Source organism: Manihot esculenta, chromosome 3, assembly GCF_001659605.2.
Source record: "Manihot esculenta cultivar AM560-2 chromosome 3, M.esculenta_v8, whole genome shotgun sequence".
Classification (NCBI taxonomy): Eukaryota; Viridiplantae; Streptophyta; class Magnoliopsida; order Malpighiales; family Euphorbiaceae; genus Manihot; species Manihot esculenta.
In genome coordinates this window covers 31,227,981-31,248,588 of record NC_035163.2, presented here as the reverse complement: position 1 = coordinate 31,248,588, position 20,608 = coordinate 31,227,981, and the positions used below count along the sequence as shown (strand labels likewise).

The window sequence follows — 20,608 nt, the reverse complement described above, 5'->3', positions numbered from 1 at the left end:
AATAGATAGAAAGTGGACATGACAAACTTTGTAATGATTTAATGTTATGTTTAGCCATGTTATGTAATGATGGTATTAAGGTTTAGAAGTGTGCTTGACCATAATCTGTTGTAATCCCTTTTGTTATATACATGATCTTGATGTTTATGTTTTACCAACTCAACTTCTGATGTATCGCCCATTAGGGCAAATGATGAGATCCCACTGAGGGATTAATGTTTAAGTTATGCTATGTTTAGTGCATACACAGGTTGAGTATGGTGTATGATGAAAGGAAAGTTTTAAAGTTTTAATTTTTATGTATGATTGTTGATCATGTATGGGATTAAACAGGTTCACAGGTTACATGTCAAGCTTGCTACGGGTCCCGGCGGCCTTAAGCCGATCTGGATCCTAGCGCCGGTAGCGGTCCGATTTTCGGGTCGTTACACCCAACTAGTACATACACATATATATGCACAAAGGGGTCTCAAACTATCCTAAACCCCTAACAAACATAGCACATAACACTTAAACATGAAAGATCACCAAAAACCTCACCTAAACCTAAACATGCATACTACCCATATAAACTTCATAAAACCTTCAAAAATCAACAAAGAAGGTTCAGGATCTGTACTTACCTCTTCTAAACAAGAGCTTACACAATCCTAACGTGGAGATATAGAGAAATCCGTTCTCAAACTCTCCAAGCTTCAAACTTTGTTCTTTTTGCTGCAAACCTTCAAATATCATCAAAACTCTTAAAACCTTGGAAAGATTTGAAGGAAATCATAAAAACCATGAAAGTCAATGTGAGAGAGGCTGGAACTCACCTCTGGCTGCAAGTGGAGGAGAAATATCCTCCTTCCACCGACCTTTGGCCCTTTTATAGGTGGCTGGCCAGACCACCTTCGGCAGCCGAACGTGAATCCGAAACCATGCAATGTTCGGCGGCCGAAAGTGACCTTCGGCGGCCGAACCTTTGCATTTCTCCCTTGTTGCTTTTCGTTCAAAACTCACTTCCTTTGACTCTTGAAAACATGCAAAACTCTTAAAACACACCTGAAAACATATGTCTTACCCTTCTCGAGGGTTCCGACACCCGAGATTCCACCGAACTACAGGAATTCCGAGGCCGGACTCGAGCCGGATATTACAAAATTAATGCTAACCAGGAAAATTAAGTGTTATATTAACAAATTGTCTTTTGGTTATATTGGCATATGCTTAACTTTTCTTAACAATAATTTATTTTGTTGGTATATATATGTTCAAGCCACTTTTTAGTTATTTTAGGGTTGAAATGTTGTATTAGCACATGCTTAAACTCATATACTGTTTAAGCCATTGTGATATTGGAATGTGAATAGTATTACAATGGCAATTTAGAGGTTTCTTTAAACATTTATCTATTTCATGTTATTTAATTTAGAATTAAATATTATTTAAATTACTAAGATTTATTTCATATTATCATATTGTTTAACTAGCAGGATATATTTTATATTAGTACACGGTAGCTAACAATGTTAAATAAATTATATTATCACATTACTATAATCACAAGAATATTACTCTAATATTTTTCCAATTGAAAAAACACAGTAGAAAATAATAAAAAGGGATAATTCAAAGCTTCATTCCATTGTTCAATAGTTTCAGTACAAATCTCATAATTTGGAGTTGGATTGATAATTTCATACTCTATTTCGGTACAACCTCTTCATTTGCTTACAATATCTAAAAAGCAATATGTAGCTCGCAACTCGCAGCTCGCAGCTCACAATGAGCACTTACAAAAATCAAAAAATAGTTCACACAGTTTGTGTGTTGCTTTAACCTGCTATGTTGATAAATTTAACAACTCAAATTTGAAGCAACATAGTATAGTAGGCAGCTCACAATTATAATGCGAATGGCAATGAACCTCCATTTGCCTTCTCTACTCTTTGCATTATTTGCTTAAGATTTATGCATCATAATTCTTGTTAGCAACTCAATAATGATATGCTTAGCGTGTAATGACATAGGAGGGTCAAGTCACATGAAAAATCCACAAGCACCAAATTCTTGTAAATTTTAGTTAGGTATAGTGATAAATAATAGAAAATAATGAATAATAACCCATGTAATATGCTAAAAATTAAAATATTACTCCATATGTATTGCATCTGAAGAACTTTCTTCCAGGATTCAGATTCGTCCAAGAGTGCTTAGGCACTCTTCTTTTTCCATAATGGCAATAGAGAACTATCTTCCATTTATAATAATTCAAATTATTTCGATTAACGACCCGATGAAAATTAATAAATTTCTGAGGAGAATTAAGAAGTAAATGGCTAAGAAATTCTAAAGAGAAAGGAGAAGCAAATGGCTAAGAATTTTTTAAGAGAAATGGGAAGTAAATCACATTTTCTTAAATTTTTAATTCACCGTCTAACATATTTAATTGGGAAGGAGCTTACATTATTTTTTTTTTCACATCAATATTAATTAATATTTCTTATTGTCTGTTTAGCCCGCGTATTCACTTTTGATGCGCATTTAAAAATTAATTAATTTTTACTTTTTAAAAATATAAATATATAATGAAACGTTTTAAAAATTAAGAGTGACACAAGAATTTTTTAAAATTGAGGTGTTTACATGTGTATTTAGCCAAACCACAACTATTAAAACAATTATCCCTATATTTGAACATCTAGTATGTCAAATAATAACGTTAAATAGCTAATAAGCTCAACAACCAAAAATTGTCCTTGAATTAATTATTAAATCAATTAAGTATTAAACGGACCTCAAGGCTCGAGCTTTCCGAAGCTACAAAGTCGAAGGAGGGATAAATTTGTAATTGTGTTATTATTTTTCTTCACAGTTCTTCCCTCCCCGCCTACTCCACCACCATCCACATTTCTTACCGGAAAATCTCTGCTTGTTCCTGCATCGAGCTGCCGAAGCCAACCATCCAAAAGCAACCTTACAAGACGGTAACTCATAAAATGGTAAATATTTGCGCTTTTTTCACTTCCATTTTGTAAGCATGCAATTATTGAACCCTATAATTCAAAATCTGTTGATATGTCGATTTCTCTCTAGGCATCGACATGAAAATTTTTTAATTTTCTGATGGAACTGTATAATTTTTTACCGGATGGTGCAACTTACCGCAGCATTTTTTAATATATTTGAGAATGAACTGTTTGATATGGCAATTGTGAAAAAGCCGTGTATCTATTGTATCTTCAACAGCATTAAATTAGACAGAAAATGGGGTCAATTTCTTGGTGGAAAGACTCGGTGTTGATGATGATGCAGATTCCTTGTAATATATGGGAATTTAGAAACCTTTGTATTCCATCCTTTGAATGTGTGTATTTGATTATGTGTTCACTTTCTTCTTGTGAGATTATTCAAGCGAAAGCAGCACTTACCAATATTACTTTATATGCTTTGTGGGATATTCATGATCAGAGATCTTTTTTTCTTTTTGCTGATCCTATGCTGAAGGGATACACGGTTGTTGCTAAATAGAACTTATGTGTGGTTCTTCAATGTAATATGAACTGCTGAGCAGCTGGCATTAGATTAATTTTTCTACTGCTTTGTTTTGCTAATTATCAAATATGTGGAGGAACGATATCCTATTACCATGGAGTACAAATACAAAATAGTTGCTTGATGACTTCTTATATTAACTGTGGCTGGCTTCCTTTCTTTTGCATCCATTTTATATCTAGTAGCTTCTTGCACTGTACTAATGCTCCATGTAACAGTTTGGATTAAAAAATCTCATTTTATTGACTGGCAGGATGGGCATAATGCTGAAGACCCAAAGCAGAGCACTGCTGACATGACAGCTTTTGTAAGTTCCTGAACTCATCTTCAAGGACAATTTACTAATCCATATAAGCATTCAAGTTATTGTTAAATGGTGGCTCATTTTAACTTAGGGTGCTTAGTATCACTTGATGGATTTGTGAGTATATTATGTATCTTTTGCCACAACATGGATTGCACTGCTATTATACTTCACATGTGGCTGTTGGTGTTTGCAATTTTTATTTCTTTCCTTTTTCATTTGTTGGAGTGCATGTAGTATTTTCCATAGTATTTCCAATAAAGCTTCTGCCTTACCTGTTCGCTACAATAGTTATATAGTTCAAATGATTGGAGGTTTAGCCGTTCCTGAGGTTTTATATTTATTTCTGCAGGTACAAAATCTACTCCAGCAAATGGTGAGTTTGTGATTAGATATGTCTGTGAGGGTTTGTATCTGAAGTTACCTTAAACTATGCATACATTTACAAAAGTTTCATTGTTGCACTTTCAGCAATCCCGGTTCCAGACAATGTCGGATTCCATCATTACAAAGAATATCCTTTTCTTGTTCCTGTGTTGATTTCAAATTATCTTGCCAGAGAAATGAGTGTTCAATATGTGTTAGATAACTTGAATTGCTTATTTGATGATAGGAATGGAGGGGGGTGTGGAGCAATGTATTTTGACATTTAGGGGTATGAAATTATTTCACTTTCCCTTAGTAGCATTTGTGAGGAGTCCCTTTGGTCTTTGCATTATGGTCATTTAGCCTTTTTGTGTCATATGGAACCTCTTTTAAACTAACTAAAGTCATTTGCAAAAGCTGCAGTGGTGGTGGTTGTTGAACTTTTTGGTTGTCATATAGGGACGTGAAGTGGTCACTGAAAAGCTTTATAAAGTTATTTCTTTTGTTCAAATCTAAAATTTATTCCCTTTATTACACTAGGTTTTAGTCCTGGTTCCTTGCTTAACATGTCCATAATATGATATGGAATTTAATGTTGGTTTCTTTGACTGCAAAGCACTTGATGAAATGGGCAGGAGGATAGATGAGTTGGAGCAAAGCATCAATGATCTCAGATCTGAGATGGGGGTAGAGGGCTCTCCTTCTCCTTCAGCCCCTACCGAGGGTAAAGAACCCAAGTGAGGCACTGATTGAACCTCAGCTTAGTAAAAAGATACTGTGGTGACTAAACAATTAGCTGTTCTACTGAGAGATTTCACTTTGCCATTTGCAGACCTTGATTTAAAAGCCAACTTGTCATGTTCTAAAGCTACTTGTTTGATGGGATATTAGTGTATTAGGTGAATCCAATTTGATTTCTGCATCTTCTCCTTTCTCTCTTTCTTTCTTCCTTTTTTTTTTTTTTAGTTTTCCTTTAATTCTGATGTCTGCACAAAATGGGAATGAATGCAAAGAATGAGTGAAGTTCATGGCTCTTGAGGTTGCTGGTATTTTGTTATATGATGATTTTAAGAAATATATTTGTCTACTTTTGTGAAATTATTGTGCATCCAGGTGCCATCACCTCGGAACATGATTGATTTTTTTTTTCCCCATAAATATGTATTTACATAAAAAAAAAGAAAAAAGAGAGAGAGAAGAGTGGTCCAGGTACAAAACTTTAATGTTGATGCTAATGTGACGAAGACTCTGTGGAGTGAGATGTATTTATTTTATTGAAAAAATTGATTGAATTAAATTAATTTGAAAATTTATATTAATTTTTTTATTTGTTTTAATTCGATTTGATTTTTAATTTTAAAAATTTTAATTATTTTAATTTGGTTTAATTTTAATAAAAAAATTTTAAAAAATTGAATTGAATGGATTAATGATAATAATTTATTATTTTTAATGATATTGAGAAATTAGATATAGTTAAAATTAAAATATTTTAATTAAATTTTAAAATATTAAAAATAAAAAATTTATTAAAAATTTAAATTGATTTAATTTTTATAAATATTAAAATTTAAATTTTTAAAATGATAACTAACATGAATGCCCTCAGGTTAAGTTTGAAATTTGTAATCGGAAGATTGAAGAAGTACCATTTCTTTAATATTATCTAATAGATATGGTTATTATTCTTTTTAAAAAAAGCTACCTAATTCTTCTCAAATTATATCGATTAAAATATATTATACATTAGTTTGTAAAAAAAATTTATATTAAAAAATATTTTTCACAATAAAATAATTTTTTATTGTTTAATTTTAATTTAAAAATAAAATTATCAATAAATTTATATATAATAATTTTATTAAAATTTATTTAAAAAAAGAAAAAAAACAATTTTCTTTTCTAAAAAAATTATTTTCTTTAAAAATAACTGAAAATTTTACTTTACTAATTATTTCAAACATAACAAAATGCAGAATAGAACAGATTTTAAGTTGAATTTAATTTAATACATTTGAAGATGTTAAATGAATTATCAATAGTAGTAAAAAATATATTTTTTATACTTAAATATAGGAGCGTCAAATTTGAAGTCTCGCCTTGAAAAAATAATAGTTTAAACAGATTTATGATCTCTTTTTAATTCATCAATATTATGAATTTCTATTTTTAATTCATTAATCTTATGGATTTCTACGAGAGAAAATATAATATGCATGTGCTGTATTTTATGCTTAGTTGATTTAAGATATTTTGTCAACATTTTAACAATTTATTTAATGATAGTTATTTATAAAGAAAAAAAATACAAAGTTACTCCTATATAATTTCTGCAGTCTTCTTATTTTAAAAAAAAAAAAAAAAGCTGTTATAGAGCTGCCCCAGCTAGATGGCATTCAGATGTCATCCACTGCAATTTGTCTGTCCGCGCGAGGCTCCTTTCATGTGGGGGAGGACCAGATTCTTGAAATTATTATTAGGGTAATTTACGATTGAGTCCCTGGGTATTACCATTATTAACAAGTCAGTCCCTGTATTTTTAGAAACCTATTAAAACGTCCTTATGTTTTCTCTCCGTCAACGAAATAGTCCTTCTATCTATTTTTGCCGTTAAAAATATAGTAAAAGACTATATTACCCCCCATTATTTTTCTCCTTCTCCTCCTCCTTCCTTTTCTTCTTCATCAATTCTTCTTCTGCTTCTTCTTCTTCTCCTTCTTCTTCTTCTTCTTCTTCTTCTGCTTCTTCTCCTCCTTCTCCTGCTTCTTCTCCTTCTTCTTCTTTTGCTTCTTTTTCTTCTTTCTCTTCTTCTTCTTCTTCTCATTCTTCTTCTTCTTCTTCTTCTTCTTCTTCTTCTTCTTCTCCTTCTTCTTCTTCTCCTTCTTCTTCTTTTTCTTCTTTCTCTTCTTCTTCTTCTTCTTCTTCTTCTTCTTCTCCTCCTCCTCCTCCTTCTTCTTCTTCTCCTCCTCCTTCTTCTTCTTCTTCTTCTTTCTCTTATTCTTCTTCTTTTTCTTCTTTTTCTTCTTCTTCTTTTTCGGAGGAGGAGGAGGAGGAGGAGGAGGAGGAGGACGAAAGAAAATACAAGGACTATTTCGTTGACAAAAAGAAACGATAAGGACGTTTTAATAGATCTGAGAAAAGATAGGGACTATTTAGTTGACATAAAAAAACGATAAAGACGTTTTAATAGATATGAAAAAAGATAAAAATATTTTAATAGATTTTTGAAAATGTAAGGACTAACTTGTTAATAATTGTAATATACAAGGACTAAATAAATGATTTTATTTGAGGATAAAATTGGATTTTAAAAGTTTTTTCTCTTCTCCTTTATCTAATTTTAACGGAAAATAGGACGGAAGGACTATTTCGTTGACGGAAATAAAATATAAGGACGTTTTAATAGGTTTCTAAAAATACAGGGACTGACTTGTTAATAATGGTAATACCCAGGAACTAAATCGTAAATTACCCTTATTATTATTATTTTTTTAGTATTTAATATGAAAAATCTCATACCTATATTTATTTATTTGATTAATAAAATTTTATTAGTTGAAATATGAAATTTATCACTGCTTTACTCAAAATATTATTTTTATTCTTATATATATATTCAATGCCTAGCATTGCCTAATGAAGTTGGTTAAGTGTATATATTGAGTTTGAGATTATTCTATTAATAAGGTAAAAGAATAAATTTCCTTAACATGGAGAGAAAAGGAAGAAGGAAAATTCCAGTGGTGGGATTGCTTCACTTTGGCGCTCCTTCCAACTATATTTTTTATTGTTTGGTTTTTTTTTTTTAATTTCATGAAATTTATGTTTTTGATGGTGAATTTTAAAAAAAAGAAAGGAAAATAAGGGGGACAAATTTCGAATGCGAACAAAAACGGTTAACTGGCCGGGCGGGCGCATATCCAATCAGCTACAGCTAATAAAGTAGGGATATTTCAATTTTAGATATTCTTCCTATTTCCTTTCACACTTCCTTTTCTTTCTTTTTTTTCCTTTTTTCATAATTTCATGGGGTGAGAGTCACCGCCGTTCAGCTTAAAATTAAAAATTATTTATTTAAAATTAAAAATAATTATACATAAATAAACTATTTAAAATTGTAATCTGTTAATTTTAATTAATTAAAAATGAAATTAAAAAAAGAGAAAAGAAAAACTCCAATCCAGTTCAAATCCTGTAAATCTTAAATCAGAATCATTAATTCATTTTCGAACCGGCCAGGATGGTGCCACCCGTAGCAGCACGTTACACGTTTTCTCATTTACGGAAACTTCTAGTGGAAAATTATCTTCTTTTTGTGTTTTTTCAATTAAAATGATATATTTATTTTAAATACGACAGAAGCTTTCTTCTTTAATTAATTTCTTATTTTTGGTATCTTCTTTATTTCACTTTCCAAAAGAAGGAAGAACAATAGGAAATGATAGAAAAGAAATACTATATCATGACAATAAAAAAAATTTACTCTTAGTTTGAAAAAAAAAAATTGGTTAAACTTAATTTATTCATATTAATAATAAAATTATTTTATTTTAAATAATTTAAAGCAAGCGATAAAGAAAATAATAATTTTAATATAAACATATTTTATCAAAATTATTGTCTGTAAAATGTAGCAAGATTTATACTTAGAAAAGAAAATTAATAGAATCGAAAAACTCTCGCAGTATTAATTTCTTAATCATGACAACTGAGAAACAAAAAATTTAATGCATTTGAATTATCGCACCTTTAAATTAGAATAATCCCAAAAATCAACAATATAATCCAAAAGAAAAGGCACAAAAAAAAAAAAAAATCATATAACACTCTGGATTATTTAATGTTGAAGTATATCGAATTACAAGCATAATAAATTAATAATCATAAATATATATTTTAAAATTTTATTTTATTCCATAAACCCATCATAAATTTATGTCTAGACACAATTAGCACATAATAATCACAATTAAAACACCCCCAAATACAGTGATTTGGGAAAAAATCTTAAAACAAATGGGAAAAATTTTGAAAAAATTAAAACAAAATCAATTCCTGCAGCGAGTGATACGATTGCACCCGCGAGAGTAGGGGTTGGCCGGAGCTCCTGGTCGGCAATTGTAATACGAGGCGCCGCGTCTCGAACAGGGCACAACGTTCCTCCTCAGCGCACCGTAGCTTATATATCTGGTAGCTGATAAGATGCGCCGGTTGATCTCACTGTCCATCGCGAATTCCATCAGGAAATCTTGGTCGCCGCTCATCAAGCACTCCGCGATTGATCCGCGGCAACCCGATTCCATTGGGATGAAATCAACGGCTGCAGTTGATGAGGTTGATAAGGCCACGTGGAGGGCTAGTACTGCAGAAATCAGGAGAAAACGGCAGTAGTGTTTGGAGCTTCCCATTTTTCAGGTTTTCTCTCTGTGTCTATGGTTTGAAGTTGTAAGAATATGAGCGGATTGAAAATGAGACAAGTTTGGGGATTATAAGTGACGGTCCAAATGCAATTGCCATTGGTTTATGGAAAAATTACGGATATGCCACTGAAAATTTTAAAGATCACTTCACTTTACTTAGAACCTAAGACACACGCTAATCATCATTTTGACTTTTATATAAATTTTAAAATTTTAGTTTTGCATTCCATATTTCAATAAACAAAATCGTGGGTTCCATGAATGGCCTCATCTTCCGGTACGTGCTCATTGGGCTTGGATTTGCTCACTGTGACTAAAATCTTGCAACTCCAACCTTAAGCATGAAAAGAACCAATCATTAACCAACTCAACCCCACTTGCTGAGATAATATACAACTATTTTAATTTTTTTTATTTATTATTTCAATCAGATATAATCTAATTGGCTTTTTTTTTTTTACCAATTTTTTCAATTGAAATATTAATAGTATTATTATTATTATATATAATAAATTTATTTTAATGATTAATTATTTGGGCTTCTCAATCGCAATGCAAAATCAAAAGCCCAATTTTATATTTTGCTTTTTTTAGAAACTAATTTTATATTTTATTAACTTTTAACAAACTTGATTATAGCTTTTATTATTCTCCATTTACTTTTATTTACTGTTTAATATTTAAAAATTAATTTACATTTATTTATTAATTTTATTCTAAAAAAATTACATATATATATTTGTGTTTTTATACTAGATTGACATAATTTTTTTTAAAGTGTTATATTTTTATTTTGTGAAATAAAAATTTATTTATTTATTAAAAAATAAAACATTTAAATTTTTCATCAGTCAGATAACAAACTTACAAACGTTAAAATTTAAAAAACATTTATTAATTAAGTGGATAATTAACATATAAATTTTTTAAATTATATTTTTTTGAATTTTTATTAATAAAATCTAAGTTTGTTGATTTATCTTTAATTTTTATATAATCTATGTTACGACCTAATCTTGTAGATTAGAATGATACTAGAATTAAATCTTCAAAACTCGTAGTGGCAAGTAAGTTATAAAAACTTAAAATTTAATTAAAAAAAGTTTAAAATTAAAAGATTAAAAGAAAATAATTCTGCTATAAATTGAATACATCAATTGATAAAAAATTTATTTAGAACAAAACTCAACTTGAGGATCTAGAATGTATGCCGTAGGTATCCACAAAAATTAAAATATCTCAATCCATACATATTAATAATATTCTCAATCATCATTTAAATTCATTCAAAATCTAATTATTATTATTTAGATAAAATACAAATGCATTTAGTCATATATATTTTAATTAATAATTTATATAAAAATATTTTTTATTAATAATTTTCATTTAAAAAAATTTAATTTTAATTAAAAACACATAATTCTTTTTAAATATTACTATAAAATAAATACTTTTATATTAAATTAATCATTTATATAAATAATTCGGACAGCGAATATCCTATAAATAAAACCTAAAATCTTGATATTATTTTTTAAACTCTAACTCGACTAAATCCGATTATAATTATATAAATCTATATTATTAGAGTTCCATTAAAAAAATAACATCACTAAATTTACTCTTACCATTTCCAATATTTTTAAATAATTAAAATAATAATATTAACACAATAAAAAATTTAGCTCTTAAAAAAAATCAAATGAAATAATCACTTTTTCCACTAAAAAGTTCAATTTAAAAACCCTAAAGCATAAAAGCACCGATATTTGAAATTGTGAACATTAAAATCAAGAAAGATCGATCAAAAAAATGCAATTCAATAATTTAAATTGGGAGTTAACCTGTGTTCGTGACCATAAGGAATAAAGAAGATAGAGTGTTCAGAGAATGGTAAATGGGCCAAAGTTTATTAAATAATAGAGGAAGTGCGCAAGTTCAAACTTCCTCTATTTTTTAATAAATTTTGACCTATTAACCATCCTCAAATCACTATATTTTCTCTATTTTTTTTGTTACATACAGAAGTTAGCTCCTTGTTTAAATCATAGAACTGTATTTTTTTAATTGATTTTTCTATTTCAGTGTATAATGTGGTGAATTTGATGTTCGCGACTTTAAATATAGAGCGCTTTTATACTTTGAGGTTTTTAAATTGGAATTTTTAGAGTAGCAATGGTTTTTTTTTTGGATTTTAATTTCTTGAAATAATAGCTGATTTAGAAAAAATTAATATTTAAAAACGACAAAAAAAAGTCTCCGTGACAAATACTCACCTCAGTCAATGTGAATGCATTGACGAATACAGTATTGCCACGTCAAAAAGGTCCTATTGGCTGGAGAAGACGAAAGTGGAAGCGAAGAAGTTTAAAATTCTTCAATGTCTGTCAAAGCTTCATCAGATTCTGCGACTCCATGGATTCGACCATCCCAAGAACAAAACTGGAATACTATGATGATATGTGGAAACTTCAATCCAAAACTACTCTCATCTCCTCCTCCAAAGTATACTCCTTCAATCCCTTTCTCATCTCTCCACCTTTTTTTAGCTTCAATTGCTAACATATAATCTCAGTTTCTAATTTAATTATTTTTATCTGAAATTGAAAGGGAGATGATGGTAGGTTTGTTTTGATATTGTTATCCACGATCTTTCATCCTCAAGGTGGAGGCCAGCCGGCGGACACTGGATTCATCACCACTGCTTTGGATGATTCCAACTGCAAATTCATCGTTCAAGATGTTCGATCCAAGGACGGAATTGTAGCTGCTTTGTGCATTTTCTCGTACATCTTTTTTCATTTTCTATCTTTTCTTCTTTTTAATTTCTTGAATATTTGTTTGGGCTTGCATAGGTTTATCATTACGGAGTTTTGGAGGAGGATTCTGGCGGCGATTTCCTTGAGAAAGGGAGAGAAGTTTTGTTGCATGTTGATGAGTGCAGGAGAAAGCTGAATTCCAGGTTCAACTAGTCATTAAATTAAGGATGTAATAGTTATTTGCAGGAGTTTTACTTGGATTATTATTTCTAATTAACTTAATATGCTCTTAAATTTGCCTTGATTTTATGACTTTTATCTTTTATCTTAAAGCAGCCTGTGGAAAATCTATAAAATTTTGAACTTAATTGCAATGTAATTACTTTTTGATAATGAATACTATTGGCGTCTGATACTGAACACAGCTTTACAGAATAATTGACAAAAGTAGAGAATTCTTCTGGAATAAAAAATTTGCTATTGGAATTGTAGAAAGATAATATTTGTTGTATATCACAACAGATATTACAACTTATTTATACATGAGAGATGGTAACTAAACATGAAAAGGAAAATATGATTATACAATCCCTAAGATTAAGCAACTGACTCATCTATCAATATTTACTTCCTATATTAACATATTTACTTTTTATAACTTATAACACTCCCCTCAAGTTGGATCATAAATGTTAATCATGCCCAACTTGTTACATATATAATCAACTCGAGTCCCATTTAGAGCTTTAGTGAAAATATCTCCTAATTGTTCTCCAGTTCGGATATGTCCTGTTGATATTATCTTTTGTTGGACCTTTTCACGAATAAAATGACAATCAATCTCGATGTGTTTAGTTCTCTCGTGAAATACTGGATTGGAGGCAATGTGGATAGCTGCTTGATTATCACTCCATAACTTAGCAGGCACCGAATTTGTGAACCCAATTTCTTCCAACAGTTGACGTACCCACAAGATTTCACAAACGGCTTGTGCCATAGCTCGATATTCAGATTCAGCACTAGAACGGGAGATCACATTTTGCTTCTTACTTTTCCATGTGACCAAGTTACCTCCCACAAAAACACAATACCCAGTAATTGACCTCCTATCAACTTTCGAGCCTGCCCAATCAGCATCACAAAAGCATTCAATATTTGAGTGTCCATGGTTACCATAGAATAGGCCTCGCCCTGGGGCCCCTTTAAGGTAACAAAGAATCTGTCCCAGAGCATCCCACTGGGCAACAGTAGGAGAAGACATAAACTGACTTACCACACTCACTGAATATGCAATATCAGGACGCGTCACCGTCAAATAATTCAGCTTGCCAACTAATCTTCTATACCTTCCAGGATCTGTAAATGGCTCACTGTCTTCTGTGGTAAGTTGAAGGTTAGGGGTCATTGGGGCACTACAAAGCTTAGCACCCAATTTTCCTGTTTTTGCCAACAAATCAAGAACATATTTTCTTTGAGTTAAGAAGATGCCTTTCTTACACCGCATAACTTCGATTCCCAAGAAATATTTCAAAGAACCCAAATCCTTTGTATGAAACTGTGTTTTAAGAAATTCTTTTAGGGATGTGATGCCAGTAATGTCACTTCCTGTGATAACGATATCATCCACATATACTACAAGCAGAATTACTCCACTATCAGAATTTCTATAAAATACTGAGTGATCACACTTACTCATCTTCATTCCAAACTGTTGGACCACCTCACTAAACCTGCCAAACCATGCCCGAGGACTCTGTTTCAGGCCATAAAGCGATTTTCGAAGTCTACAAACCTTACCTGACTCCCCCTGAGCAACAAAACCATGTGGTTGCTCAATATACACCTCCTCCTGAAGATCACCATGAAGAAAAGCATTTTTAATATCCAGTTGATGCAAAGGCCAATCATGAGTAGCCGCCAAGGAAATAAACAATCGGACAGATGCGAGCTTGGCAACTGGGGAGAATGTATCAGAATAGTCAACTCCATAAGTTTGTGCATAACCTTTGGCCACTAAACGGGCCTTGAGGCGAGCAATAGATCCATCAGGATTTACTTTCACTGCGAACACCCATTTGCACCCAATAGCTCGCTTTCCTGGGGGCAAGGATATCAACTCCCAAGTACCATTAGTGTCAAGGGCCATCATTTCCTCTTCCATTGCAGCACGCCAACCAGGATGGGACAAAGCCTCAATAACAGTTTTGGGAATTGAAATAGAATCTAAAGCAGTGACAAAACAACGAGAAGAGGAGGATAATTGATCATAAGAGACACAAGATGAAATAGGATAAGTGCAAGTATGTTTACCTTTGCGAAGAGCAATGGGCAAATCCAAATCAGACAATGAAGGATCAGTAGGAGCAGGATCGGTCGACGAAGAAGCGGGTAGCGGAACGGAGTCAGAGTCCTCTAAGCGTCTGGAATATACATGAAAGATGGGAGGGCGACCTGGCACATGAGCGAAAGGTATAGGAGTAGTCTGAGGAGACGGAGAGCGAACAATTTATAACAAGAGGTCATCTTCCTCCTCCTGGGTGTTATAAACAGATGATGACGGAAAAAACGGAGTGGACTCAAAGAATGTTACATCCGCAAACACAAGATACCGATTCAGATCAGGAGAAAAACAACGATACCCGTTCTGACATCGAGAGTAGCTAAGGAAGACACATTTGAGTGATTTGGGATCCAATTTAGTAACCTGTGGACGAACATCACGAACAAAACAAGTACAACCAAAGATACGTGGCGCAATAGGAAACAAAGATTTAGTGGGAAATAAAATGTTATAAGGGATATCACCATGAAGGACGGAGGAAGGCATGCGATTGATCAAAAAGCAAGCAGTGGATACAGCATCAGCCCAAAAACATTTAGGTACCTTCATTTGGAATAAGAGGGCTCTAGCTACTTCAAGAAGATGTCGATTTTTTCTTTCAGCAACTCCATTTTGTGAAGGAGTGGCAACACAAGAGGATTGATGAAGAATCCCTTTTTGTAACAAATAAGATTGAAATTCCCCAGAGAGATACTCTTTAGCATTATCACTTTGCAATATACGGATGGAAGTATTGAATTGGGTTTGGATTTCAGCATAAAATGCACAAAAAATTGAAAATAATTCTGAACGACTCTTCATTAAAAATAACCAAGTAGTACGAGAGAAATCATCAACAAAAGTAACAAAATACTTAAAGCCAGACTTAGACACAATAGGACAGGGACCCCAAACATCTGAATGGACTAACTCAAAGGGAGACGAAGCCCGTTTATTTACTCGAGACAGTGTAGGTAAACAATGATGTTTGGCAAATTGACAAGACTCACAATCTAGAATAGACAAAGAATGAAACTGTGGATATAACTTCTTCAAAACCGAGAGAGAAGGATGCCCTAAACGACAATGAATATCAAAAGGTGTTAAACGCGTGGAGCATACCAGAGATCGAGGAGATCGAGGTAGTTGCTGATCCAAGACGTAAAGACCATCTGACTCACTTCCTCTACCAATAATCTGCTTCGTCGAAAGATCCTGAAAAACATAGTGATCAGGAAAGAATGAGACACAACAATTCAATGCACGAGTGAGTTTACTCACGGAAAGCAAATTAAATGCGAACTTAGGGAGACATAATACAGAGGATACAGAAAGAGAAGGGGTTAAGTTGACATAACTAGAACCCATGATAGACGATTTAGTGCCATCAGCTAGAGTAACATAAGAAGGCGATGTATGAGACTCAAGATTGGACAAAAGGGTAGAATTACCTGACATATGATCGGTAGCACCAGAATCAATAACCCATTTGGAGGATGAAGACACAAGATATGCAGTAGAGTTATCTGACTCTGCAATTGCAGTGATAGAGGAGGAATTAGAGGATTTTATAGATGCCTAGTATTGGATGAATTGTGCATACTCATCTGCAGATATCAAAATTCCCTGATCGGAAGATTCATTCAATTTGTGTTTCGTGATTTTAGTCATCATAGGAATCACATCAGTTACGGTGGTGGTTTTAACTTCAGCCATAAGGACAACCAACCCAAAACGATAGCAACAAAAGAAACACAGAATCAGAAAACAGTACCCGGCGTGAACAGTACCCCGATGAACAGTACCCCTGATGAACAGTATCGATAAACAGTACCGTGAACAGTGCCGATGAACAGTACCAAATAAAACACCTCCACCCAATACCCGAACAACAAACAAACCTCAAATCTGACAAGGAGTCGGTGTGGCGACTCCAGCGATGGTGAGATTCAAATGTTACCCTTTATGGATAACCCAAATGAACGGAGCCCTAAGTCTCCAAAAAAAGATTTTAAAACTTTATGAGAGAGAAAAGAGAAAAAAATCTCTACGAGAAAGGTTCTGATACCATGTAGAAAGATAATATTTATTGTATATCACAATTGAGATTACAACCTATTTATACATGAGAGACGGTAACTAAACAGGAAGGAAAATCAAGTCTATGATTATACAATCCCTAAGATTAAGCAACTGACCCATCTATCAATATTTACTTCCTATATTAACTTATTTACTTTCTATAACTTATAACAGGAATTTAAGTGAAGCAAATTGTCAACTATAAAGCTTATGGTGAAAGAATGAAACAAAGAGAAGAAAACTAGCAAAAACGCCTCATATATAAAAATATAAGGTAGGAAGAAGAAGAGGGAGAAGGTTCACCAAGAGCTGTAACTGTGTAAGCGAAGATGAGATAAGCCCAACTCTATGTCGAGTTTTAAAATTCTACTCCACCGGCTCACAAAAAAATCTAATTTTGCCGAAGTGTTCTACTCTTCACTAACTACATTGATACTATATTTATTAATTTAGTTTGATTATTGCTAAAAAAAGAAATGGAATATACTGTTCAATTTGCTGGGTGGTTGTCGTTACACTATCATTTAACGTTGGCACTCAACTTTGATTGGGAATTTTAATAAGGTTAAGCTCATTACCTATCAGAGAGGGTGCTATTCTGAAGTGGACCTGATTTTTTGACTGTTCATCTCCTATCTTCACTTCTTCTGTCCTATTATTTGACAAAAATTTTGTTCATATTAATCAGGTTGCACTCAGCTGGGCATTTGCTGGATGGATGCTTGCTGAATGTGGGATTAGGTTATTTACAACCAGGAAAAGCCTACCATTTTCCAGATGGGTATACTTTTACCCTGCTTTACATTCCAATTTTTGCTGTCTCTTGCTTCTTGTTATTCCACTTTTCATATCAACTTATGCAACAATGATGCATAACCTTCAACATTAATAACCTGTAGGTTCTGCACAATAAAGCAGTCTTTGTACAGCTTAATTTAGGTATATTTTAGAACTGGAGAGTGTTAGGTGTTAAGGAACAGAAGCATCTGTCGTTCCTATTGTTGATTTTTTTAACTTCTAGATTTTTCTTTCTGCTTCTTGAAGGGTTTGAGAAAGGAAAATTCCCACTTGATCACTTGCAAAATCATCGACATCAAATTCATTTTAGATAATTTCTTTTATTTCTTGAAGATAGGTTCATATAATTCATTTTGGCAGGCCTTTCGTTGAATATAAAGGTACAGTTCCTCAAAATGAATTGCAAACCAAGCAAAAAGAACTAGAGGTAGAAGCCAATGCATTGATATCTACAGGAGGCAAAGTAACTCTCTTTCTCTGGCTCTCTTTCACTTCCTACTATCCTGAGAGAATTTGTACTAGCCCTTTATTATTTTTGTTGCCACAAATTCTTCTATTGATTTCTACAGGTTTCTGCTGCTATATTGCCATATGAAGAAGCTTCAGCTTTGTGTGGTGGTCATCTTCCTGATTATATTCCCAAGGTGTGGATTTGAATGTTTTTCCTGCAAAAAAAATTCCTTTTTGCCTTTGGTGTAATAATCTATATGTTCAGAAAGAAATATAAGATTTGCCTTTGATGGTCCCAAACATGCGGTTCTGACCCCCCAAAAATGTCGTTCTTTTTCAAATATGTATTGTTATCTTCATTCTCCAAGGGATGTGGTGGATTAACTTGACATTTTGCTTGTATTTGTTTTGGTTTTTCTTGATGATTAGTAATCTTTATTAACTTGACTTTTAGGATCTCTCTATCAGTTTCTATCCCAATTTTATCTTTAAATGATTGAACATTGTGGATGATGGTGATAATAAAATTAAATTTCATTTTTTCTCCTAAATTAAAAACGAGTTTAACTGAACTATAGTATAAAATGGCTGTGATCTCATTTCATTACCTACTTTAGGTTGGCATTGTTCATTAGATTCTTATTATAGCACGTTTTGCATCTCTTACAGGGCAGCACTCCTCGCATTGTGAAGTTAGGAAACTTTCCTGGCTGTCCTTGCGGTGGTACGCATGTTTCTGACATTTCAGAGATCGTAAGTATGAAGGTAATATCAATTGCTTCAACCACACAGCTTCTAGATTGTATATTTTTAATAGTTGTCATTAGTTGAGGATGTGTATATATTTGAGCTTATGTGTTCTTGCTTTATATATCTCTTTCTCATCAGCTATAGAATACCATGGTTTCATTGTTCATGCATGTCGTGCAATCGTCCCAGATATTTCTGTATTCTTTTGGGTAATCTTCCCATCAAGATATCGTTGCATAACCTTTATGGGATCATCAGTATTTATGTTTGCCTATGTATCTGAGACAATGAAAATAGCACTACTGCCCATAAAAAAATGCAACTTGTTTGGAATGACTAGAATGGTAAAAGGAGAATAAAATAATTGTGATGATTAGATTATGAAACTCTGTGTTGGAGTTTTATACACGAAGAGTTGCATATACGTTTCGGCCTTGGAATTAAAATTTGGGTTGTGAATTTAGGTGCTCATTTTATTTTTATTTTTATTTTTCAAGTGGGTTGTATATTGTTCAGGTTTCTCAAATTCGGACAAAGAAGGGAATGACAAAAGTCTTTTACACTGTTGGATCTTGTGAAGATGTGGCACTTCCAGTTAATTAAAACTATGAAACGCACTTTCAGTGTTCTTATATCATTTAGCTGATTAAGCCATCACTTATACAGAGTGAAGTCATCTCGAAGCTCCTTCTTTGAAAAAAAAAGGGAAGCTGGCGATGTCATTGGTTGGGCAACCATCTCTTGGCCTTTACTAATTTCAATGTCATATGCTGTCTTCCATTGGCATTTAAGCTTGTACGAGGATGGAGATGACATAAGCATTGTTAGGACCACTGTTTCTGATATTTCATTATCATTGCCAAAGTTCATTCTTGTGCTGACCTCTGATACTCAATCCTAGAGTTAGTTTACTTCTTTCACCTGCTTGCTTGAGCAAAGCTTCCGTCTTTATATGGAACATTTAAGTTTCGTATTCTTAGTTCATCCTTAAATTAAGTTTTTCATTGTTTAATCAAACTCAAAATTAAAGCATCTTGTGCAAACACCACACGGTATGTAGCAATGAATGAATGTTAGATGTTAACATTTCTGGATGACTAACATGCTTCATACATACAATATAGGTGAATTATATATTATCTGAACCTGTCAAAATAAGATTCGATTATATCAAATACCAACAAATACTGGAGCTGTTGGGACCTAGATTTATATTTGATTAGGAATGGCATGGATGGTCCAACACTCTCCTTGCTTCCCTTCTTTTTATGCCAATATGATCCTGCTAATCTATGCTTACGTCATGTTCTTGGTTTGTCAGCCTTTCAAGCTTCTGAAAGTGGAGCTACTGTTAAATCATGTTAAAGCTTCTTTTTATTTTTTTGGTATCTTTATTTCACGGGTTTCTACAAGCTTTAGGCCCACAAGCAAATGATACCCTTTATGATCAAAATGCCTAAACTGCGAATCTTGAATTTAGATATTGCCAATGATTATGGGAACCTCAAACTCAAACAATGAGGATCAATGAGTTTCTGAATTGTACTCTCTAATCTTGGAATTGTATTTGTTATACGACTCATAGATGGAAGTGAACTTTTTCAAAAGGAAAATTATTAAGCATTCACACTAGATAGTATTCTGCGATCTTTCATAGGCTTCACCACCCATAAGATGTTTCATTATTTTAGTGTCCAACCATATTCTTATCATTCACTGGAATCTTGTTCTATACTTCCTTTCTTTTTCAGACAAGAAAACGAAAACATTACATTCTGTTTTTTTCCTGAAGACCACTTTCTTTGATGGTAAAGAATAT

General features: G+C 32.6%; 3 protein-coding genes across 4 annotated transcripts; 2 read left to right on the top strand and 1 right to left on the bottom strand.

Annotated features, from left to right (window-relative positions):
• Window positions 1-2,799: 2,799 nt before the first annotated feature.
• LOC110610731 (heat shock factor-binding protein) lies at window positions 2,800-5,239 on the top strand. Its single transcript, XM_021750787.2, has 5 exons — window positions 2,800-2,984; window positions 3,791-3,844; window positions 4,194-4,217; window positions 4,313-4,355; window positions 4,827-5,239. The coding sequence occupies exons 1-5, from the start codon at window positions 2,982-2,984 to the stop codon at window positions 4,946-4,948; spliced, it is 246 nt and encodes an 81-aa protein (XP_021606479.1). The 5' UTR covers window positions 2,800-2,981; the 3' UTR covers window positions 4,949-5,239.
• Window positions 5,240-9,097: 3,858 nt separating this feature from the next.
• Window positions 9,098-9,678, bottom strand: LOC110611999 (protein RALF-like 33). The gene has a single exon (XM_021752606.2). The coding sequence runs from the start codon at window positions 9,613-9,615 to the stop codon at window positions 9,256-9,258; it is 360 nt and encodes a 119-aa protein (XP_021608298.1). The 5' UTR covers window positions 9,616-9,678; the 3' UTR covers window positions 9,098-9,255.
• Window positions 9,679-11,976: 2,298 nt separating this feature from the next.
• LOC110610473 (alanine--tRNA ligase) lies at window positions 11,977-19,709 on the top strand. 2 transcript variants are annotated; one of them, XM_021750409.2, is made up of 8 exons: window positions 11,977-12,135; window positions 12,241-12,393; window positions 12,486-12,592; window positions 17,480-17,572; window positions 17,950-18,052; window positions 18,159-18,233; window positions 18,709-18,804; window positions 19,456-19,709. In XM_021750409.2, the coding sequence occupies exons 1-8, from the start codon at window positions 12,046-12,048 to the stop codon at window positions 19,483-19,485; spliced, it is 747 nt and encodes a 248-aa protein (XP_021606101.1). In that variant the 5' UTR covers window positions 11,977-12,045; the 3' UTR covers window positions 19,486-19,709. The 2 variants fall into 2 exon arrangements, with proteins under 2 accessions (XP_021606101.1, XP_021606099.1); XM_021750407.2 differs by having other exon boundaries at window positions 19,306-19,709.
• The last annotated feature ends 899 nt before the right edge of the window (window positions 19,710-20,608 follow it).